Raw genomic sequence first — 25,102 nt, 5'->3', positions numbered from 1 at the left:
TTTGGTAACATCCAAAGTAACACAAGAATATTCACATCACAACTCTCCTCCCTTACTACTGGCATCTCAGTCCAAACTAACCCACTACAGCTATCCAAAACTGTGAGGAATATATCAGACATCCCCAAGCCTGCTTTTAGGGACATTTCAAAGGCTTACTTACTTTATTTATCTATAAAGCATTGTAAAACAAACATGGCTGCGACAAAGTGCTCCACATATAAAAAATTAAACATTTAAAATAAAAAAATCTAAATAACAATAAGAACAGACAGTTAAAAACCATACTAGAATCAATAAAACAATAAACAAAGTCTCATGCTGTGTTGTAAGCCAAAGAATAATAATGTTTTTTTAAAGAGTTTTAAAAGAGGAGAGTGAGGACCTCGTCTGATTTCAGGAGGAAGATTGTCCCTTTGCCTTGAAGCAGCAATACCAAAGGCTCTGTCTCCGCTGAGCTTCTCGGTGCCTCCAACAGCAGCTCTCTCCTCAATTTATATAAACAAACAAGCCTGTTAGCATCTGGATAAGAGGTGCAAACTCAGCAAGAAGTGGCAACTGTACTCAATGTCCATGTTGGCGGGAAGCTGACCAACACAATGGTGTGTGTGTGTGTGTGTGTGTGTGTGTGTATAGTTTTCATTAAACAATATTTTCTCTTTGTGTCATCCTCAGGACTACAGCTCACATATGGGCAATTATCATACCATTTATTGTTATTAGGAAATCATGGTCACATGGATTTTGTGGTTTATCATGAAAAAACACTTCTTGATGATTGCAAACCCCAAAAACTAAAAGTATTGTTGGGCTTGATACTTTCCTCATTTTGAGAAAATGCTTTATTTGAAAACATCAATGTATTTATAGACATAATCTAATAAATTTATTTTGTGCTATTTAGCAAAAAAAAAAAAAAAAAAAAAAAAAAAAAAACGCCCGACTTGGAAGTAGCCCAGAAGTAGACTCAATGCTGGGTTAGTTCGATTTTAGGGTTTTTAAGAGCAGTAATTGTGTTTATTGGCCTTTGGCATTAGTTAAGTGCCGTCCCAGCCAAAAAATCTGTTTTTTAAACAAATACAAATAAAAAATAAAGTTTAAAGCCCATATTGCTGCCTCCGGCTCTAATGCACATTTTAAAGTATATCCTACCATTTTCCAGGCAATAATAGTACTTAAACAGCTTTCTTCTCTCCACAGGAGCAAGCAAGGCACAGTCATGATGTCAGTAGCTTTAGCCTTTGCTAATATAGATCATACACTTGTCTCATTCACTTGCTTATGCAAATAAAACTGAGGAGTTCTGTTTTACCCGCAGAGAGAGAGCGAGTGTGTGTGTGTGGTTAACCATGGAGGACATGCGGGGGGCATGGGCGCGTGCACGCCCGCTACATATCAGTGTCTATAGCTGGAGACCCCGTGAAGGTGGAAAAGACGTTTTCTGATTGGCTGTTGAAGATTGATCCCCCACTACGTCAAAGTGGACTGTAGACAACACGACCGGAAACGAGTCCTTCAAAGTAACATAACTGTGTGTACGTTAAATCGCTAGAATGAGTACGGAGTGACACAATCGTATGAGCAGCGACCAGTTCTCCTCATCATTTCCCTGCTGAGCAGCGGGAAGGACGGTGGCGGTCCTCCGGTTGTAACCGTGCCAGTGAGCGGAAGCTGAAGCGCCACGCTGCGTCTAGCTTCACCGCTGGTCCTCGGAAAGAGGAAAGGATGTGATTCCAGCCTCCCTCGCGTGCCTCGTCGAACCCAGAAGCGACGCTGTTTGTGCGGGTTCCGTTCTATCCTCGACATGGAACCAGGCGGAAAGTAGCGCGGGCCTCCCCTCCTCCTGCCCCTCGCCCTAAACCCGTGGAGGATGATCCACCGGCAGGTTCTGCTGTCCCAGGTAGGCTGTCTCCATTGTTGCTGTGTGGTGTAGATGCTGTGAGCCTATCACGGCGCCCAGCAGCAGCAGCGGCCGCATCGCCCGCATTCTACGCCGTTAGGAGGATGCTCTGAGTCCTGCCGCTAGCAGGAAACAGCATCCAGTGTTAGATTTCTAGACCCGCGAATGCTAAGCCACGGCGATTATGTTTGATCATCCGACCAGAATATGTCACCACCGAACAGGGGTTTTCCTGGTGCTCAATGATAATCGTGATTAAACATCAGAAGTTGGCTTCATCAAATCACAGAATGCCATCGAAGTCTCCGGATCTGCTCCTGGTCGTGTGGGACAGAGGCCGGCTGAGAGTGGACCTGCCAGAACACAGGGAGACATCTCGGTGAGGATGCTGAATGGCGTCATGTTTTTATGCTGGAGATGCTGCCCTACTTCCTGCTGATTTCAGCTTTGCTGGGGGTTTAGGGAGAGGCTTCCCCTTCCCTCCTTGTGAGGGGATTCCCCTAGTCAGAATCATCCTAAATGCTTGAGCAAGGCACTGTGCCCTGGTGCACTGGCAATTAGTGGAATGATCATAAAATGCCTGTAGGTTTTGTTAACCTGGGGAACATTTTTTCCCCTCTCAGTTCTGCTGTTTACAGTAAATAGATCTGGGTTTTTAACAGGTTCTAAAATGGTTTAACGTTAGGCACAAAAGCGCACCAGAGTAATCCTTTCAACAGAGAGGAAGCCAAAATGTAAAGGCTAAGTTCACGGCCGCTGCTTCCAGAAACTTTTAAGAGTTAATGTAGCAGCTGATGGTTTATTACACCTTTATTAAATCATTACCATCACACACGTGACCGTAACAGCAGGAGGATGGCCTGGGCTGGATCATACAGAATGCTGTTAACACAATACCAGGCAAAGAGGCAACTGTTGCAGCCCATCAGGCTGGGAAGAATAACAAGGCCAGTTCCAAACGATTTGATGTCTGTCCTTCCCCAGGAGCAGCGGTGGGTAGAGTAGCCAAAAAATGTGTTCAAGTAAGAGTAGCACTACTTCAGCATTTTTTTTACTCAAGTAAAAGTAAAAAGTAGTCAGCCAGGAAATTACTTAAGAGTAAAAAAGTATTCAGTAAGAAGGCTTCTCAAGTAACTAATCATAGCAGCTGATCATTTAACATTAAAAAATGATGTAATCAGACAGACTATAAGATTAGGTTCAAATTCTGGTATTCAAACACAAAAATAAAAAATGAAACAAAGAATAACATTATTGCCAAATAAATCCAGGCAGATGCGGCAGTTAATGTGTATACAGTATGTTAGAACAGTGCAAAGTATGTCAATATCTGTTTACCGAATGTTCACTTAACCTCCAAATGGCTCACTGATCTCAACAGATAGAAAACAACCTTAAAACAACAAAGCTCATCAAGAAGTCTCACGTTAACGTAAACCTTAGGTTTTTGTCTCTGGTGCATTTTGGTCAAAACAAGTCTGTTCTTTATTCATGAAGTTATTCACAGAGTAGCCAGAAATTTTACACAAATAAGAGTAGCGACGATAAAAGTAAAAAGTACAGTGTAGTAAAACTACTCCTAAAAGTACATTTTATTCAAAATGTTACTCAAGTAAATGTAACTAGTTACTACCCACCTCTGCCCAGGAGGGAGAATTATTCACAGGTGGAAGCAAAAATAAGACAATATTTAAGACATTCGCCGAGCTTCCCAATTATGGATCCAGCTGATGTATGTGTCTGCCCACAAACACCACACAGCATCTGTTAAACACGGTGGTGGAGGAGTTCAGCTGTGAACTGGGCCCAAATGTCTGATGGTTCAGACTGGGTCCTGAAAACAGGAGCACGGTCACTAACAGAGCAGCAGATGTACAACGGCACGGCGGAACATGAAAAGAATGGTGGTGCTTCAGATTCCAGTCCTTAACTGGACTGAACGGCGAGAGTTGGGGAGAAACAAGCTGGCGACCATCGATGAGGTGAAGCCATGTTGGAAATAAAATCATCCAAACGCCATCGCTAATGAAACGAGAGCCGGATATAGAACCGCTGAGACATTGCTGCTAATGGTGATTCTACATGCTAGTGCATTATAACCTGACTCCGCCAGCTGTATGTTGCTCCGCCTAGCTCCACTCACATCCATCTGGGACATCTCCCATAGAAAGTGATTTCTTCAACCAATTTTATTGTCTGGCCAATCAGGACGCAGGGCTGGAGTTTCATAGATGTGACGTAGTGGAGACGCGACCATGACGTGAGACTGTTTTGATAGCAATGGCGGCTCGTCGAGGAAGCAAGTGTTAACATTGATGCTGCTGTTTCTTCCGTGTTGTCCAATCTACCTAATATTGTTTCATTAAAAGAACATCAGAGAATGGCTCTGAAGGCTTTTGTTGGTGGAAACGATGTTTTCGCACTTTCTCCCCACCGGATTTGGCAAGTTTTGTTTTCCGGGGCACGTCCGCTCCGGAGCGGCTAGCAGTTAGCGCGACCATATTAGGAGGCCTTTAGTCCTCAACGCGGTCGGCCCGGGATCGACTCCGACCCGCGGCGCTTTGCCGCCTGTCTTCCCCCCTCTTCCTGTCAGCTCACTGTCAATAAAACGCGTGCCACTAGAGCCGCAAACACATTAAAAAAATGTTTTTTTTCCTGTGTCGCGTTCATCAGCGTCACGGGTTGGCTTCGATGTGAGTGGTTGAAATAGCACGTCGAGTGGCTTATCCAATCATATGCAAGGATTTTTGATAAGACCCTGCCTTCAATAAAGGCAATTCCTATGGAGGTGTCCCAGATGGATGTGAGTGAAGCTAGGCGGAGCGACATACAGCTGGCGGAGTCAGGTTAAGTGCATTATGGGCCGTAGTTCATTACACTTCTCCGTTTAGGCTCCACATCCATTCACTCTGAACTCTGTTCTGTGTGGTAAAGACTAGAAGGATAAAAGCACTGAATTGAAAGAAGGTGTGCTTTCTTTTTCTCAGTGTGTATGCTTTTATACGTCGCTGCTACTCTCGGGGATTCAGGTTAAATTCTACAGTTTAGAATTCTCCTGGCACAAGCAACATCCTTTTTCATTTGCATCCAATCAATGTTCTCAGATGTTTTCAGGGTACCGTTTTAGATCTTAAGGATGAAGAGGTTTATCTTTTTCTTCCCTCGGTGAAAACACTCCTCAATAAAGATAGGGCGCCAGCAGCCGTACCCTGATGAAGACGTGAGCTGGTCCTTCCTCAATGGGCCTCTACATGGAGACCGACCAGCAGACGCTTTTACTCAGGTGAGCTGTGAGTAAACGGACGGCCATCTCCGCTGTAAAACAGTGGCTCGGTTTGCCAAACACACTGTCAGCAGAGCTGGCAGCAGAAGCAGCTGGTGAGTCGCTGCTCTCACAGCCTGGGAGCTGGATTGGGTTAGACCAACAGCGTATTTGGCTGAGGTGTTGGTTTGAAGTGTTGGAGGAGAGAAACGTTGACATGAATGTAAAAATGGGCTTTCACAAGTAAGAGGCTGTTAATATCTGAGAGGAACAACAGTAAGCAGCTGGTCCCAGAAAGGGGAGGGGGTCCAGTATCTGTGGCCTCTGTTGAGCTGTAAAAGCCCTAAAGGCTCTTTGCTGACATCTGGGCTCCCTCTACCTCGGGTTCCCGTTGACCTCCGCCCAAACTATCCCACTTCTTCCAGCAGAACAACACAAGAAGGTTAGTAAAGCTCTGGAATGGGCATCAGTGAAGATGTAAAGCTCCAGGACAACGTAAGCTAACACTAGCTTACGTTGACAGTAAGTTTTCTAACAGTCTGGGTTCTCCCTCTGAGCTGCGTGAAGTCATGTGGAGACAGCATAATAGTAGGGCATCTACTGGCTGGGAAACGGTGTAAGTAATTGATTTTGTGTAGTTAAAATGTCCCAGTGCACTATGAGCTTACACAAAAAGTCATAGTAACTGCATGAGATGTTTAGAGTGGCATAATGATGTAGCTGTACTGGTGAGGTAAGATCGTGGAAAAGCCAAACCGGTTCTTTTTATAGAACAAGTCAAAAACCTTTAGCATCATTAGAGGCTGGAACTGAATTGGTGGGAAGCTCTGCAGCGGTCACCCTCACCTTCATCTTCAGGCAACCAAAGGTCTTGTGTTCTTACGCCACACATATTAGAACTTTTCTGGTACATGAATAATGGCACAAGAGCAAGTTGTCCTGAGGAAATAGTGACTGTAGCTTTGATGTGATGTCTGTTATTAATGTTTAAATAAGAATTAATGTAAATGGAATAAATGAAGAGCTCACTATACCATTGCAGTTGCTTTATGGCTTCAGTGGGGACCCGCTTTTTGTTTTTTCAATATATGTTGACAGGTTTAAGACTAGTTAGAAAGAGGTAGACGAAGAATCACTCAGGTTTTCCTGATGTGTCCTCAGACAAACACTGAAGAGCTAAATCTGTTGTGCTGGCATTGTACTGTGGATGATGTAGGAGCCATGTTTTCATGCTTAGTTTTATCCTCATTGGGTTCCTTTGCTTAATCACTTCCTGATGGCGTTGTTGACAACAGGGATGGTGAATGTGTAACCGGATGATGATGTCATGTGCTAATTCCTGTATCTGTCATTATGGGATATCTGTATTCTGTTTTGTGGCAGCTAAAGCATAGGAGGGAGAGGTACTGTGTGTGTTATCTCTCGTATATTATCACATATTACCTCTCCTCCCAGTTAAATAGTCAGAACAGCCTTTTTCAATGAGTCATTAAGCAACATGCAGTATTTTTGGAAAGCAAAAATGAAGACTGCAGAGCGGTTTCCTCTCCAGTGCACTTGATGCGCTTCCCCTATGTAAACTGAATCTATTTCTCTAAAAGTACAACAGCTCTGGGGGAAACACAAAAGCTCCCACAATCTAATTTAGTGCTATCACAGCTTGAAATAGAACACAAGAGCAAACCCCCACAAGAAGCTTCTGTGTGTTCCCCACCTATGGTGCCTTGCAAGACTATTTACACCTCTTCCACCTCTTTACATCTTTGGTTTGTACAACTATTATTTTCAATATATTGTATTGGGGTTTTGTGTGCTTGAATAACATAAAGTGGTGCAACATTAGAAAAACAATAATTTTTGAGATGTTGGTTTTACAGTTTTTGAAATAAAAATCTAAAACGTGAGGTTTGCATTTGTAGTCATTCCACTTCTCTGATAGCCCTAGATAAAACCCTGAGCAAGCATTCTCTCTCAGAAGCTCCCCTACAGTAAACAGAGCCCACCTGCTGCAAAAGTGGGAGAATCTGTTGAGCGTGAGACAGATCTGGCCTTTTTAGGAAGGTACCAAGATTAATTGAACGGAAGCTATAAGACATCCTTTATGCAGTTTGCCACACGTGGCAGGTGAAGGGAGTTAAATATAGGGCAACTCTAGAAAGAAAACATAGTTAGTACTTCAGTACTGGTTCAAAAGTTCACCTTTCAATTACCTTAAACATACAGCCAGAGCTGGTTTAGATCAGGGCGACCAAACATCCTCTTCTGGCAGACTGTCCACGATTCACTTTCTGTCCAGGGCATCCAGGGAGGTTCACAGATGTCAGATTTTCATCTGTTTTCTGTAGGTCCACAGACAAACTGCAAAATGAATTTCCTTCATTCCATCCTGATTGGGACAAAAGGGTGGAAGAGTGTGCAAAGCTGCCATATGGTAAATGGCTTGTAGTTGTATAGTGCTTTTACTAGTCCGATGACTGCAAAGCACTTTACACTACAGTCAGTCATTCACCCATTCACACGCTGATGGTGGTGAGCTATGTTAGTAGCCACAGCTGCCTTCGGGTAGACTGATAAAGGCCAGGCTGCCATACATGGCCCCTCTGACCACCGCCACTGGTCAGAGGGGCCATGTGGGTGAAGCGTTTTCCCCAAGGACACAATGACTGAGACGTAGCAAGGGGATTGAACCAGCAACCCGCTAGTTACAGGACAATCTCGTAGGTTGCATGGACACAGAAACAGATAAAAAGGATATAAAGATATCTACACAGCTCCTGAACAGACTACATTTATATTTTCTGCACTCCCAAAGAGTCCAAGTGCATAAAAAATATTTCAGGTCTAAAAAAGTGGATTTTGGAGATGTTCCCTTTAAGTCACTGAGTATGTGATTACAGTGGCACTGTAATGGATATACTTTCAAATAGTTATTTCTAAGATGTAATGTGGCCCAAATTCTCTGTACACCAATGGTGAACAGTCTGCACCTACCCTCAGACCTTAAACTGCTCCTACAAAGTGCTTTCAAAGTGCTCCTTACCTGCTAAGCCTCCAGGTTTAAGGTATTTATTAATGTGTAGAAAGTGAATTTTTTAAGGTTCTGAGTACAGGAGGTACTTACCAACTGGCATCAGAAGTGGATCACAATGCAGCTGCAGAGCCGAGGTTCATACAGACAACTATGATTAGATCCTTTTTTTTTTCTTTCCCCCCCCCCCGCATTTTAAGATGTTTTATTTAAATTCAGACTACAGAGATCGATTCTGATGATGCGATCTGTCGTGTCTGAACGTCAGTGCTGGAGAAACTGTGGGAAGAAAAGGAGAATTGTTAAGAGAGATCCAACCAGAGAGAAATCTCCAGAAGCCTAGCCGCTTACCATTTAGTTGGGATAACCTAACCGGGGAAGTAGTGACGAGGGAACTTTAGGTTAAGGAATTAACCCCGGTTCTCTGAAACATGAGTGAAGTATCTCACTATGGGACACGACCCCAGCGCTGTCCCCCAGAAGCTCTATTACACTACGCCAGTCCTGACTGGCCAGAAGAAGTGATATCGGCTCCAGGAGGAGGTGCTTCCTCTCTCTATAAAGGCTGACGTCATGCAAGCGATCTTCAGTCTTATTTTTTCCCCCAGTGTCCTGTCTAGCAATGTGGCAATAGGAATTGATGTCTCAATGCCAGATAGAGCTCGACAAATTTTGCTTTCACAAATGGAGCGAACAGCTTTCGCCATAGTGCTCCGCTTGATTTATGCTTGGTAATAGCTTTATTGTGATTCCTGCAGGGAGAATTTCAAATTATATGGACACTACAATGGGGGAGTAAAGGAAGAACAAGAAGAGAAAAAAAAATAAAGAGAAGAGGTGAAAGAAAGAAGAGATAAAAGGGAGAGAATGATAGAATGTTCTCCGTCTGCTCCATCACCTGGAAAGAGAGATGCAAAAAGAACTGCACAACCAACAGACATAAAGCAACAGATACAATTGAGTAACACCTAGATGCCATTGGTAAATCATATGTACTATTATTTAAGCTGACATGTGTAAAGTGATACCTGAAAAAAGAAAATGAAAGAACATAAATAAATAAATAAATTACATGCTTTCTGTATATAAGTGAACACTTATTACCTGGAACCCTGCACCTGTGGGAGTTTGTGAGAGTGCACTAGTTTAGGTGAAAATTATCCAGAAGGAAATAGCTCGATAGTGGTTGTGGAGAACCAAAGGCCCGCCTTCCCCGAGCACAGAGGCAGGGGTCATGGGACCCATAACCCCGGACTCCCAAAGGGGCCCCCAAAGCAGGGTGCCCAGGAGGGGCCGACACAGGATATCTGCAACCCCCCCCCCCCAAGAAAGAGGAGAGACGACTCCAAGGAAATCCTCCAGCCACCGCAATGCCGACGCCCCCAAGAGCCGCGGGGACGAGCCCGTGGGCTTCGCTGGCAGCCAGCCCTGCTGAAGTGGTCCTGGCCATGGACCCTGAGGGCCAGAGGCCCCAGGGGCGCCCCCGCGGCGGGGGCCCCGGCCGCCCCCCAGGGGGCCAGGCCCCTCGAAGCAGCCACCGGGAATGGGCCGGCACACACACGGGAACCCACCCCAAACCAGAGGACCACCAATGCGTCAGAGGGCCAAGGCGCCTGCCAGCGCAGCGGAGGAGGGCTGGACATGGGGGGATGGGCTCCGCACCTAGTGGAGACTTGACATGTTCTTGGGAGAGGGAGCGGACCGGACCCATACCTGGAAGAAAAAAAAACTCTTTCACACCATCCCTCCCTAGTGCCCCACTCATCACACACAGACTTACAAAAAAAGGATGCTGTACACACATTCCCAAATAACACTCACATCCAACACTCACAAGAGGGGGGGTCACCACAATTCAACTATATGACTGCCTATGCCCGACCCCTGGACCAGACGCACCCCGGACCAGGCCCCCCAAAGAGGGGGGGGGCAACATGACCCGTACGGGCCACCCAGCCAGAACCCCCCTCACCCCTTAAATACCTAATAAACCCCCTCCCTCCCCCACCTTACCCTAGCCACCCCTGCCTCTGCTCCCCCCACCCCTCCTGGGGGGAGCAGAGGCGTCAGCCCCAGACCTGGCAAGCCACTGACTACCCACAGCAGTCCCCCGTCAAGACCCCGGACACAGTGGCCCGCACCTCCTCCAGGCCCCAGACTCCTTACCGCCATCAGAGAACGGGGGTGTGCAAAAGACCCCAATCCTCCCTACGCCCGCTCAGATGTGGTGTTGTTGCATGTTGTTCTCAAGTGTGTTTAAAACTGGGAGCGCCGAAGAGGGTGCACGGCACAGCCCACCCCCCCTCCAGAAGGAAGCTGATGCCAACGCACCCCCTCCAAGCAAATGCCCACAACCCACAATGTCTAAATGCGAGAGGAGGTGAAGGGAGCCATTCGAGGCGAGGCTCACACAACATAAGCCCCCCCATACCATGGCCTACATAAATGTGCGTTGTGAAAATGTTTGGAGTGAAAGTGTCTAAAATGCATGATAAAATTGGGGAGAGGGATGTCACCAGAAAGTGGCAACCTCCAGTAACGCCCCCTCCTCAAGGACCTACATGTGTGGTGGCATGATGTAGCAGGCAGAGGGTGGAGTCCGGGGATGGGAAGCAAAGGACTGGGGAGTCATCCCAAGGAGCCAGCTCCCCTACTGACTCCAATAGGCACCCCCGCTCCCCGAAAGCCCCACCCAGAGAAGGGGGCCCCGCCAGCGGCACCACCATAGCCCGGGGGCCAGGGAGAGGCCGTAGGGCCCGCCAGCCAACCACCCACCAGGACCAACACCTCCACCCCCCCAGCCCACCCACCAAGCCTAATGGCTTTACCCCCCACAAAATAAATAAATAAATAAATAAGAGGGGGGACCCTGGCCAGCCAGCCCGCACGAGCCATCCCAAACCCCACCCCCCCAGGCGAAACCCGCACCGGGAGACAACACGGACCGGGACAGGGGGCCAGACACAAGCCCACCAGAACGTCCACCACCCCCACCCCCCCCCCCACACCCGTAGATTTAATCCCTCCCCAACACTAACATTCAAACAACTCACCATACATTCAACAGTAGACATCCAGGCTGGGTAAGTCCCTACTCCCCCTCCTTCCCCTCCCCCCACTAGCAGAGTGCCGATCCAATGAAGGGGAAGGGGATCTGCCCTGAGATGTTAATGTCCATGCCCCCTACCAGCTCAACAGGCCCCGAGGCCCCCCAGCGAACCAGAGGCTCCGTGCAGGGGTGGACACCCGGGTGCACGCCAGCCCACAACCCAAGCGGCACACCCCCGGAACCGGAACCCCCGAGGCCCCGCCGGGGCCCCTGCCCGAGGGCGACGCGCCCCAGGGACCCCAGGCCTCCAGACCCACCCCGACCCCACCCAGCGGCAGCACAGCTACCAGGTCAGTAACCCACGTCCGTAACCGCTCAGCTGCCCAAGAGCGCCGCAAGTGGCTGCTGTAGGCCACCCGTAGGCCTCCCAAGCCCTTCTCAGATGGGGGAAACAGACCCTGGAGTCAGACCCACGAGGCGCCTCACTCCGAGTGCCCCCAGAGCCCCAGGAACCCCTCCATCCAGCCACTGCGCCCTGCAAGAAGCAACCCACCGCCCCCTATTCCACTAAGTAATGGTGTTGATCAAAGGAGCCCAAAAGATGTGGATGCAGATGCTGTCTCAAGATTAATATGATCCAACAAAAGATCTCTGTACTGATTGATACTGAGATTTTCTTTACTTTTCCAATTCATGAGGATAGTTTTCTTTGCGATACATAATGCAGTGACAACCATGTAAACTATTTCTTTTTCCAGAGGGCTTTCCTCAAAATTACTAAGTAAGCAAACTGATGGGGAAGGTGTAATTTTACAGCTCAGGCACTTTGATAAGTCCTTACATATCTGTGTCCAGAACCTCTGGACTGGTGTGCATAACCATAACGCATGAATATAATTATCAGGATGATTGCCTATGCAGTGTGGACAGATATTAGATTGTGCCAAAACCATCTTGAATAATCTTTGTCCTGTGTAGTGTACTCTGTGAAGGATTTTGTATTGTATTAGTTGTAAGTTGATGTTTCTAGTCAATTCTTAGACATATCTGAGCCCAGAAGTTTTGTTCAAAGCTGACTGATAAATCCTCTTCCCATTTCATAATAGGAAGAGATATTTACTCATCTATTTTAGTCAGTGTCTTGTATGATTAAGAAAGTAGTTTTGGGAGTGGGGGTTAATCTAGCAACTCTAATTTATTAGTTGGGATTTGTAAACCACCTTTAATATGCTTAAATTTATTTCTAATTATAGATTTAAGTTGTTCATATTCCAAGAATTTATTTTTACTAATGCCATATTGCATATTTAGTTTAGCAAAATTGATGAACTCGGTTCCATCAAGTAGATGTTCCAGATATTTAATACCTTTATTCTTTCAGTATGTAAAGTTTATCATTCTATTATTTTGTAGGATATCAGGGTTATTCCAGATAGGTGTACGACTGCATGGGATAAGGGATGACTTTGTCATTTTTAGGAACTCCCACCATGCAGTCAGAGTAAAACTAATGTTGATATTTTTGAAGCATGTATGCCGTTTTATATTTGAGCTAATAAACGGTAAATCTGAAATCATGATATTATTGCACATTTCCTGTTCTTTATCTAACCAAGGCTCATCTAGATGATTATTTTTTTATCCATTTAGAGATGTATTGTAGCCTATTTGCTAAGTAATAGTTGTGGAACTTAGGCAAATCTAATCCTCCTCTGTCTTTAGTCTTTTGTATTGTCTTTAAGTTAATACGTGGGGGTTTATCTTTCCAAAGAAATTTAGAAATGGCAGAGTCTAGAGATATAAACCAGTCGGATGATGGTTTATTGGGGATCATTGAAAATAAATAATTAATTCTAGGTAGGACCATCATTTTTATTGAAGCTACCCTACCCATAAGTGAAATTGGAAGTGATTTCCATCTTTTAAGGTCCTCTTCTATCCTGTTTAAAAGTGGGGTGTGGTTAAGTTTTTGTAAATCCGTTAATTTAGACGACACAGTAATACCTAAATATTTAATATTTCCTGATTGCATTTGTAAATTTAGGGAGTTTTCGAGAGAGAAATTAATTGACAGTACCGTAGATTTAGACCAGTTTAAAGAGTAATCTCATACTTTAGAGAAAGATTGTAGTATTCTAATTACTTGTGAAAGAGAATTATTTGAATGCTGGAGATAAAGTAATACATCATCCGCGTTTAGACAAATCTTATGCTCTATTTTCATGCATTTTATACCTTTTACAGCTTTTGTTTGTCTGATTGTTGCTGCTAGTGGTTCTATAAAGATGGCAAAAAGTGATGGAGAAAGAGGGCATCCTTGCCTGGTGCCCCTCTGTAGACAAAAACTGGAAGATATTTGATTATTTGTCCTGACACAGGCTGTTGGAGAACTGTATAAATGTTTTTACCAATTTATGAAAAAATTGACAAAACCAAATTTTTGTAGAGTAGCAAATAAAAATTTCCAGTTTACTCTATCAAATGCTTTTTCTGCATCTAAAGACAATATATTAGTTTTAATTTTTTTACTGTAGGAATAATCAATTAAATTAAGTAATCTGCGTGTATTTGTGGATGACTGTCTTCCTCTGATGAAACCAGTTTGATCTGGATGTATTATGAAAGGAGTTACTTTGTCTAATCTTTTTGCAAAAGCTTTACAGATTATCTTAATATCCACATTAATTAAGGATATGGGACGATAACTGGTAGGCAACATCGGATCTTTGTCTGGCTTAAGCAGAAGGCTGATGGTGGCAGGATTCATATTAGCTGACAATCTGCCTTTTTCCTGTATTTCCTGCAACATTCTGTGAAACGTTGGGGCTAGAATATTCCAGAACTCTTTGTAAACCTCAGTAGGGAATCCATCTGGACCTGGAGCCTTTTTATTAGGCATGCTTTTAAGAGCTTCCTGGGTTTCAACTGTTGTCAGCGGGGAGTCCAGTGTCATTCTTTGGTTATCTGATAATTTAGGAAGTGTAATTTTATCCAGAAATTGCTTGATATCATTCTCTGATGGATTTATCTGTGGCGTGTATAAAGATTTGTAGAAATCGCGGAAGGTATTATTTATACACTCCGGTTCACTTACTGTATTACCAGTTGAATCTGTAACTGCAAATATAGTAGTTTTCTCCTTATTTATTTTAAGCTGATTAGCTAGGAAGCTTCCTGACTTATTGCCATGTTCAAAATTTTCTATTCGAAGTCTTTGTATTAGAAATCTATTTTGCTTTTCAATATAGTGGTTTAATTCTAATTTTACTTCACACAGCTTCCCACAATATTGATGACGATGTACCTGGTTGATCATTGTATGATGCCCACTGTTCTTTGATGAATTTTATAAATTCTTCATCTTTAAGCAATGATGTATTAAATCTCCAGCTTTTGTTTTGTGGGATTCATTTTTTATTAATTAAGGTGAGAGTAACAGGAGCGTGATCACTGATAGCAATAGGATGAATGACCGTCTCTGAAACTTCCGACAGCAGTGAGCTGCTTATTAGAAAGTAGTCCAGACGAGAGTACGAATGGTGAACATTTGAGAAAAAAGTATATTCCTTACCATTAGGATGAAGAGATCGCCATGCATCGCAAAGACCAAAATCACTCATGTATAGTTTGACTACATTTACTGACTGCCAACTACGCTGAGTCCCATGTTGTATTCAACCTGTCTATATCGTTATTTAAACCAAAGTTGAAGTCACCTCCTATAATTAGTGAACAATCCCCGTGTTTTGAAAGTGCAAGGAAGAATTGGTGGAAAAACGAGGGTTCATCAATATTTGGACCATATATACTGACAATACATAGCTTCTGGTTATGGATAGCTATTTTAATTATTATGTATCTACCTTCAGGATCTATAGTTTTGTCTATTTTAAAACTAACGTTTTTGTGGATTAAGATTGCTACACCTCTCTGTCTAGAGTTATAGCAGGCCGCAAACACATCAGGGAACTCAGGTGAATTAAGCTCACTTGCATTTGTAGCTGATTTGTGGGTTTCTTGCAACAGGACAACATCTGCCTTTAATCTAGTAAGCTGGTTAATGATCTTCATTTTTTTCTCTCTGGTGCCAGCCCCATGTACATTCCATGTCACAAACTTTACATTCGCCATAGGTGTGAGTGAGTAGTTAGAAGGTGGATGCCCTCGAGAAAATAGTCATACATAGACCCAGGTAGCATCATATGATGTGCTTGTGATTGTCTGATGAACAGGAAAGAAGCAGACAAATAAGATAGAAATACACAAAGAAATAAGAAAGTGCAAAGAGTAAGAGAATGTGAAAAAGAATAAACCATAGCCCATGCCTCGTGTACCCAACCGTGGACAACAACCATACCAACGTACCAACGTGCTCTTGAGCTGTGTATTTCATTTATCACTGTGTACCGATCTGTGCACCTTTTTTATTTATTTATTTATTTATTTATTTATTTTAATCAGTGAAACATGCTTTAAATCCACCTGTGGTGTAACTAATAAAGCCAAGGGGTGATCTTCTGATCCCTGAACAACTGTCCATTGATATAAAGTTTGTCAACCGATATGGTGGCTTTAAAGCCGTCCATCATGTATTTCTTCCTGATTGGGAACAGTACAATGATTAGATCCTAGCTACGGTTATGCATCCACATTGAGCTGAGCAGTAAACTGAAACAAGTTAACCAGAGAGTTTGGGAGACCATTAATCCGACATTCTAGATGAGCTCATTTCCTCCAAGGGCTTTCCAGCCCCACACAATACTGACTGTCTCCCACATGGACTGAAGTATAAATCATGTTTATACTGAATATGAATATGGGGCAATTATGGAAGCGTCAGAACGAAGCAATAGAGCAACCATGATTCTCTCCCTGGATATGATTCTGCTCACATTAATGTTCAACTATAAGACGTCAGGGATTTTAGCAAAGTCGGAAAATTCTAGCTTGAATACTATTGATTAATTACCTTCCCTGTGGTCTCATTAACACTGGTTTGTATTTCTGTTGATTTAGACTGGGTATTCCTCTGCTGATTGTCTTACTACTAATCAGTTTATATATGAGCATTCCACCTTTTTGACAGTAGCTCACTTACTTACCACGCCACATCTAATGAGAAAAATAAAGTTAACATTAAATGGAAACTACATGTTTTCAACCTCAGAATGAGAGTATACTGCAGGGTGTGAGCTAGCAGTCTTTGAATATGAATCAGTGGCTCAATGTTTTCTTTTGGTCCTGTAGATTTCCTATAACACTATAAAAGCCTCTTATTTGCGTTGACCTTAAAATAATGACACAAATGTCATACACACTCATACAACCCTCGGTTAAAAGAAGGTGTTAGAAGTGACAACAGTGAGCCTTTTGCACTGCTGAGGCTCAACATCCTAATCACAATAATTAGTGCCACCTTTGTTTACTTCACACGCAAACTAGTCTTTCACTGACAGATGAACAAACTGGGGTTTAGGACTGACCTCTTTATGATTAATGTTTAGAGTTAGGGTTAGAGCCAGTGAACTGTACACATACTTCAAATTGTTAATTTCAGGAACAAGCTTGGCATATTCCTCTGCTGCCCACAGCCAGAGATCCCCCTCCCTTGACCCAGAGCTTTTCTGTCACACCTCAGATGTTTTATCTTCCTCCTCGTCCATATAAGCATCTACTTTGACATGTGTGTCTTCAACCAAATCAGGAGATGTTGGTGCTCCCCTTGCCTCCCCCTCTTGCCTTTCTGTCTCTAGAAGTCAGGTGAAGAGACAGCTGGAGAAAGCGAACCAGAACAAGGCTGTAGGTCTGTATGGTATCAGCCCCAGAGTCCTAAAGTCTTGTGTGGGGTGGTTCTGTTAGACTCTGCAGCACTTCAACCATACCTGGCTCAAGGGAAGGTTCCAGTGTTGAGGAAGACTTCCCTCCTGGGTCCAGTACCAAAGAACATTTAAATTCAATTTTATTTATATAGCGCCAAATTAATGAAACATGTCATCCCAAGGCACTTTACAAAGTCAAATTCAATCATATTATACAGATTGATCAAAAATGTCCTATATAAGGGAACCAGTTGATTGCATCAAAGTCCCGACAAGCAGCATTCACTCCTGGAGAAGCGTAGAACTACAGAAAGAGTCGTCTGCATTGTCCATGGCTTTGCAGCAATCCCTCATACTGAGCAAGCATGAAGCGACAGCGGAAAGAAAAACTCCCCATTAACGGGAAGGAAAAACCTCCAGCAGAACCAGGCTCAGTATGAACGGTCATCTGTCTCGACCGACTGGGGGTTACAGAAGACAGTGCAGAGACACAACAAGACAGACAAAAGAGCACAGAAGCACAGAAGCACACATTGATCCAGTAATCTGTTCTACATTAGATGGTAATAGCGGGTGATCTGTCTTCCCTGGATGATGTCACAGCTAACAGAACGCCAGACCAGGTGTACCTACTATGAAGAAAAAAGAGAGAGAGCAAAAACTTAAGTTTAAGTGTAATGCAATGCAAAACTGGAGAACGCAGCTCTGAATTAAACCAGGGAGCCAGCTTCCTGTGAATAATCACCTTTTTCAAGGAAGCTACACTGTCTAATGCAGAACGCAATGACGAAGTCACACCATTAACAAAGACATCTATTTGTGAATGGGAATAAACAATATTGCTGCTATCTGCAGGGTATTTCTGCAATACTGACGATATTAAAAGGGGGACAGACTCTTTAAAGTTTGATGCAGCATTGTCAGATAAAGGTCTACTATAATGGAACCCTCTTTTGGGGGTGGAGAACTCAGTTAGATTAAACTCAAATGTTATTAAAAATGATGAGATAGGACAGGGTTGTGAGGAAATGAAGCTAAAGGCGGAAATTCAAACTGAAGAAACTCTTGACTACCCCATCCAATCGGAGGCTGATCCGCCTCTGATGCAGCCAATCCGATTCAAGCTACATCTCCTCGAAACCCAATCATCATCCAGCTTTCACCTTTAAAAGCAACTCCAAATCATCTCTCTGCCTGCTTTCAGCAAACGCAAGAACCAGCCCTACTATGTCGAATTTCGATTCAGATGACCATGCCTTGTTCTACGATAATCAATCACAAATCAACTTACCTTCAAATCCTCCTGCACGAAGAAGTTCCCGTCTAGCCACTCTTTCATCTCCGTCCTCCGCACGGCGCTCCAGGGGTATCCAACCAGGCTCCGATTAAGACTCTGCTCAACTTTCTCAATTAGCCTCCTTATTGCCTCATCGAGATTCTTCTCCTTCTCCCCCTCCATCCGTTCCTCCGTCTGCTCGGAATCCAAACGCACTAGAGGACGCTCCAGCTCTACACCAACTCAAGCCGCTGCTGCACCCGGTCCCTCTCTCCGTTCCGTCGCAGGTCCTTCGTCAGACGTCCCTACAATGCCGGCTTCCCAATTCATAGTGGCACCACCCTTCCCCAACCCTCCCGCTGTTGACCAGTTTTCGGCTTCACTTTGCTCCACTCTGGACACTCTAAATCGCTCAGTTGTAACTCTGTCTGCACGCCTTCAAGCCCTGGAAAAACCCCACACTGCCACGTCATCGCTGCCTTTAACTTCGCAGTTGGATCTCCTCCCTCCCACTCCTACATTCACGCTCGCCAACGCACGCCCCGGACCAGCTCTAGGTAAGATGTATCTAACCATGTTCTTTTATAATTCTTTTTGCACTCTGCTTATTATGTTTTGTCCCCGCCCTTTCCATTCAGGTAGATTATATATTCCTATGCATTGTAATGTCTCTCCTCGCCTCCGTTCAAATATTATTCAAGGGAAATATGTTAATTTAGTCTCACTCATCCTCCCCTTCTATGAAGTCGAACACCAAGTCGCCTCAGCAGGCCACATGATTGCCATTTTCAAATCATCCGATCCCCGTTTATCCAAAGATCTCACCATTGGCCAATTCCTTGCAGCATTCAGCATCTACCGGGGCATTATTTGCTCAGTCTATCCGGATCGCAGGGTCAAGCTTGATAATTACCTCGTATTAATAGCAGATCTTCATATTAAATTTGGCAATAACCTCTTTTTTTTTTCTTTTTTTTTTAAAATATATGTTTATTAAGTTTTCAAAATGCAACATACAAAAATTGTACACAAGAGTATAACACATAAACATAGTTAACAAGTTACGATCTAAGGAAAAACATACTCTTACCAATATAAAATAGAAATAAAAACATGTAATAACTGAGAAAAAAAAAAAAAAAAAAAGGGAAACAAAACCTCAAGCCAGGGAAATTATCTAAGTAATGGTTACATTGCACTGGTTACCATTTACACTTAAGGATAGTACAACTTATCTATGAAGGCACGGGTGGCATACTAAGAAACTGAGCGGGTGTCGGGGTCAGTCCTAGACTAAGCAATATGGTCCAAAACCGGTTGCCAGAACTTATTATTGGAGCCCTTAACGTCGTACCGCAGTCTTTCCAAATGAAGAGTCTCAGTAAAATCACTTATCCACATTTTAAACAAAGGAACCTTGTCAGTTTTCCACAATCTTAATATTACTTTCTTAGCTTTTACCATTCCATACACCACAGTTGTTCGTACAGAAATGCAGCAGGTCCTAAGTGAAGGAGAATGTCCAAATAATGCAATCTGGGGTTCTGGAATTAAGGTACACTTATACACTTCAGAAAACCATTTGAATATGTCGCACCAGTACTGGATGAGCTTGGGACATGACCAGAACAGATGGGTCAAGGAGCCATCAGCAGATTTACATCTATCACATTTTGAGGATATTGAGGGGAATATTCTGTGCAATTTTGTTTTTGAATAGTGAAGTCCATGAAACACCTTAAACTGAATCAACTGGTGTTTCGCATTAATAGAGCATGACCGAATCCTCCCAAGACCCTCCTCCCAGACCTCACTCCCAATCTGCAAACCCAGCTCCTCCTCCCATGCAGCCCTCAAGGAGTCTGTGGCAAAATTATTTCCCTCTGCAAAAATGCCAACAAAGCTTGAAATAATTTTTTTTGATTCTGGGGAGCCCAACAGCATTCTGTCTATCTTATTTTCTTCCGGGAGAGATACAAAATTCGGGATATTAACTTGAACACAATTTCTAATTTGCAAATATCTAAAAAAATCGGTGTCTGGAAGAGAAAAGCGGTTCTTCAGCATTCCAAAGGAAGCAAACTTTTTGTCAATGTACACATTTTTCAGTGTAGTTAGGCCTTTTAGACTCCAATTTTTAAATGATATATCTGATAGTGATGGGGAAAAGCATGGGTGCGATAAGTTGGGGCATAAACTGAGGTATCCGGTAGGTCACAATATACCTTAATTTGTTTCCATATTTTTAAACAGTTTAAAACAATCAGATTATTTACCCCGCTATTTCTGGGGGAAATCGGTGCTGAGAAAAGAAGTGCCTGAAGAGAAATTTTTCCAACATTGCTTTTTTCAATAGCCACCCTCTATTGAGCACCACCCTCCTGCCAGTATACCAAGGCCCTCGCATTCGCTGCCCAATAGTAGTGCTGGAAGCATGGTAATCCTAATCGCCCCATCTCTCTTGGTTTATATAAATTAGTTTTTGATATCCTATGGGCTTTAAAACCCCAGACAAAGGGTAAAATTATTGAGTCCAGTGATTTAAAAAAGGCCCTTGTTAAAAAAATAGGCAGACCCTGAAAAAGATACAAAAATTTAGGCAACGACACCATTTTAATGGCGTTTATGCGGCCCATCATTGAGAGTGGGAGTGTTCTCCATTTATCAACATCTTTCCGAAGATTATCCACTTTCACTAAAAAGTTCAATTTGAAAATTTGTTTGAGGTCTTTTGGCAAAATAACTCCAAGATATTTCAGTTGGTCAGTTATCTTAAATAAAAGATTATTTAAGAATTCAGAAGGGAGGCTTGCACCCAGTGACATAAATTCAGACTTTTGCCAATTAATAGTATAACCTGAAATCTCACCAAATGACCGAATAAGATCTAGGAGAATTGGTACTGAGTGCTCAGGATGAGATACAAAAACCACAACATCATCGGCATACAATAAAATATGGTGGTTAATGCCTCCCAACGGAATTGGTTTGATTAATGAGTGGTTTCTAATACTAATAGCGAGGGGCTCCATAGCGACCACAAAAAGCAGAGGACTAAGGGGGCAACCCTGACGGGTTCCCCGATGCAATAGAAATGGCTCCGACTTGTCCTGGTTTGTGAGAACAGAGGCAGATGGTTGAGCATACATTGTTTTAATCCAAGACACAAATCTACTACCAAACCCAAATTCTTCAAGTACCGTCAGAATGTAAGGCCACTCCAATTGATCAAATGCCTTTTCAGCATCCAGGGAGAGAACAGCTCCCCTGAACTTACTGTCGTATTTATGGTACATGATGTTCATTAACCGCCTGATATTGAAAAATGAGAACCTTTTAGGGACAAATCCCGTTTGGTCCAAATGCACAATAGAGGAAATATATTTGCTTAGTCTATTCGCCAGTACTTTAGCAAATATTTTAATGTCCGAATTTAGTAATGAAATAGGACGATACGATGAAAGCTCTGTCTCCTCCCTGCCTTCTTTATGTAATAATATTACATTAGCTTCATACATGGTAGGGGGAAATTTTCCTGAATCAAGAGAATGAGCGAACATCCTCCAGAGGAGAGGAGCAATTTTCCCGGCGTATCTTTTATAAAGCTCAGTACCAAAACCATCTGGTCCAGGGGCCTTAGCATTGGGAAGTGATTTAATTACATCAAGGATCTCTTCCACATTTATGTCTGCGTTGAGAGCCCCCTGCGAGGCCTCACTCAACTTTGGGAGATTCAAATCTTTGAGCCAGTTTGAGATGTCTCCTTTCGCTTTGGACGTGTACAGTTGTTCATAATATTCCTTAAAGGAGTCATTTATGCTTCTAGGTTCAACTATGATTTTTCCTGCCTTAGACTTAATTTTATGTATTGCCCTGTTGGCCTGCAAGCCCCGCAGCTGACGTGCCAGTAATTTATGAGGGTTCAAAGTGCTTCTGCTTTATTTTAAACAGCTGATCAAGCACCTGTCTGGAGAGAACAGTGTTATATTCATATTTTAATGCAAGAATGTTTTGTAAAATCAAAGGGTTGAGAGAGGACTTGTAGTTAGATTCTAAGCTTGCTAGTTCAGTCTCAATTTCTACAAGCCGTTTCCGGCTTTTGTTTTTCAGGAACTTTTCGAAAGAGATAATATGCCCCCTCATCACAACTTTAAATGTTTCCCATAAAGTAGAGTCTGTAACATCTTTTGTATCATTGGTATCTAGGAATTCAGATATTTTGTTATCTAAGAACTTACATAACGTCTCCTCTGATAACAGGGATTGATGAAAGCGCCAGAAGTATTGTTGTTTCTTATTATTAAGATTGAGAGTCAATCAAAGTGGAGAGTGGTCTGAAATCAAAAGCGTATGGTATTTGGAAGATACAACATTAGATATTAATTTAGAGTCGAGAAGAAAATAATCTATTCTTGAATAGGACTTATGCATATTTGAAAAGAAGGAATAATCCCTCTCCACTGGGTGCTGTAGTCTCCAAATATCAAACAAGTTTGCTGACGTCATAAGGGTGTTCAAAATCGCAGAGGAGAAGGAGGGTGGCTGTCTTGTTCGAGTCGACCTGTCCAGGTAGGTGTCAAGCACACAGTTAAAATCTCCCCCCAAAATTAGGTGTGTATCAGTCAGGTCAGGAAGCAAATTAAATATTTTTCTAAAAAAGCCAGGGTCCTCAAAATTGGGGCCATATATGTTAAGAAGCGTAACATGAAAAGAATATAGATAGCCCGTTACCAATATAAATCTGCCATTAGGGTCGGTCAGAGTAGAAATATGCTTAAATGGAACTGTTCTACGAATTAGAATTGCCACCCCACGAGCTTTACCTGAAAAGGTGGACTGAAAAATTTGGTCTGTCCAACTGCATCTCAATAACCCCTCCTTACCTGGTCTTATGTGTGTTTCTTGGAGGTAAACAATGTCCGCAGATAAGGATTTTAAGTGGGAAAATACTTTAGCCCTTTTTAGGACATGCCCCAGACCCTTGACATTCCAACTAGTAAAAGTTATGCCACCGCCTTGTAATATGTTATTGCACACAGATTTATTTCAGCAGAATGGCCTCAGTGCACTTATATGTTGGCTTGACAATGTAATGAAACACATAAAATATTTTTTTGAACAAGAAAAAACGACAACAAAAAAATATCCCCCATCCCACTTTCCCAAACAAAGTGAGAATAGAAACCCCACATAACCAGATAGAGGGAGCCGGGCCGTGCAGGCCATATAAATAACAAGCAAACTCCAAACAGGCTCCTTTACCCACTCAAATTAAACAAACTTAGATTATGATAAAACATCTAACTGTTATAAATGTAATTCCGGTCCCAAATGATCATAAACAAAGAGCACATACCACAGAGTCTCAACCTTCCAGTTGTTCAGCGATTCTGTAAAGTTTCTGCAAAGACCTCTGCATCCTGCGGAGAGGAGAACGTCTTATCCGTAGAGCCGATGGTGACCCGTAAGCGCGCCGGGTACAAGACGCCACACCTCGCTCCAGCATCTAGCAGCCGCTTTTTCACACTATCAAACGCCTGCCGCTGCCTCATCCCCTCCGCCGGGTAATCAGGGAAGATGTAGATCGGCTTATCCTTGTGGCGGAGGGGATAGTGAATTCGTGCAATTATTGCTCGCGGGCGCGCGTTGTCACCCGGCGGCCCACTTCCCAGCCGATGCGCCCCGGTCCACCTCCAGTTGTGTGGAAAAATGTTCCGTACCGAGCAATTCCGGAATGAACTTAATCAGGAACTCTCTTAAACGTCCACCCTCGATCTTTTCCGGTAACTCGATGATTTTGATATTCTGCCTCCTGGAGCGGGCTTCAACATCGATAATTTTTGCGCGAAGAGCTTCATTCTCTGCCTGGATCTTGGCACAGCTCTCCTCCAGTTTGGAAAGGCGACCCCTGTGGTTGGATGTAACATCCTCCACCTCCTTGATCCAATCCACAAGATTTGATAGGGACGCCTGGGTTGTAGCGAGGGTTGCCTCGAGATCATTAAATCTATCATTCATTGTCTTACTCATGTTGTTTATTGCAGCGAGGATCGTGGAAGGTTCCTTATCATGCTTGTGCGCTGGTTCAGCTTCTGTTGCGGTTGCTCCTTGGTTAGCTAGCTCCTGCACGTGCTGCCCAGTCATCTCTTCTGAAGCCTTATCATGCTTCTTTCCTTTATCTGTCTTGGGTTTTGTCATCCTCAAAGTCAAAAAAGTTGGTCAGCGTGCCGGGGGACCGAAATGTCGGCAAAATATCAATGTAAATAAGAAATTATTTCTTAAGTAGTGCGGAGCCACAAAAAACACGTCTACTCCATACGCTGCTCACTAGCGCCCCCCATACGCTGCTCACTAGCGCCCCCGGCAATAACCTCTTTTACCAATACCACAAATCTTTCACTACTAAAGCAGCTGCAACCTTGGCTCAATCCGGGGTTTGTTTGGACTGGTCTGTCTTGGACACAGATTTATTAATCATGCTGACTCAGTCCATCCTCTGTTCTTCTTGTCATTCAACCAGTCACCTCAGCGCATTTTGCCCTTCTATTCCTTTTAAATCTAGCACTCAACCTAATCCTTCGCTCTCATCTACATTTGTCCAGCCCACAGACCGCCGAGGTAGAAATGTTCAGGTATTTAAATCCAGAGCCATTTGCAATAAGTTTAATGAAAGTCTTTGCTCTTTACCTAATTGCAATTTTCTCCATATTTGCAGTTATTGCAAGGATGCGCATCCCAAGTCCGTCTGTCCCCGCCGCAAACTCTTCA

The 25,102-nt window shown here is 43.5% G+C and overlaps 1 protein-coding gene across 4 annotated transcripts in view; it reads left to right on the top strand.

The window, feature by feature from the left end:
- Positions 1 to 1,342: 1,342 nt before the first annotated feature.
- Positions 1,343 to 25,102, top strand: part of LOC105920646 (E3 ubiquitin-protein ligase HECW1) — a 159,764-nt gene continuing 136,004 nt past the window's right edge. For 2 of the 4 annotated variants that reach the window (XM_036125184.1, XM_036125185.1), the window contains exon 1: positions 1,347 to 1,900. In XM_036125184.1, coding sequence (XP_035981077.1) covers positions 1,871 to 1,900 — 30 coding nt within the window. In that variant the 5' untranslated portion in view covers positions 1,347 to 1,870. Of the gene's footprint in view, positions 1,901 to 25,102 lie in introns of all 4 variants that reach the window. The other 2 variants (XM_036125187.1, XM_036125186.1) reach the window with 2 other exon arrangements.

This window comes from Fundulus heteroclitus, chromosome 21 (genome assembly GCF_011125445.2).
Source record: "Fundulus heteroclitus isolate FHET01 chromosome 21, MU-UCD_Fhet_4.1, whole genome shotgun sequence".
Lineage (NCBI taxonomy): Eukaryota > Metazoa > Chordata > Actinopteri > Cyprinodontiformes > Fundulidae > Fundulus > Fundulus heteroclitus.
The sequence above is the reverse complement of the archived record's forward strand: the minus strand, read 5'-3'. Positions and strand labels throughout refer to the sequence as shown.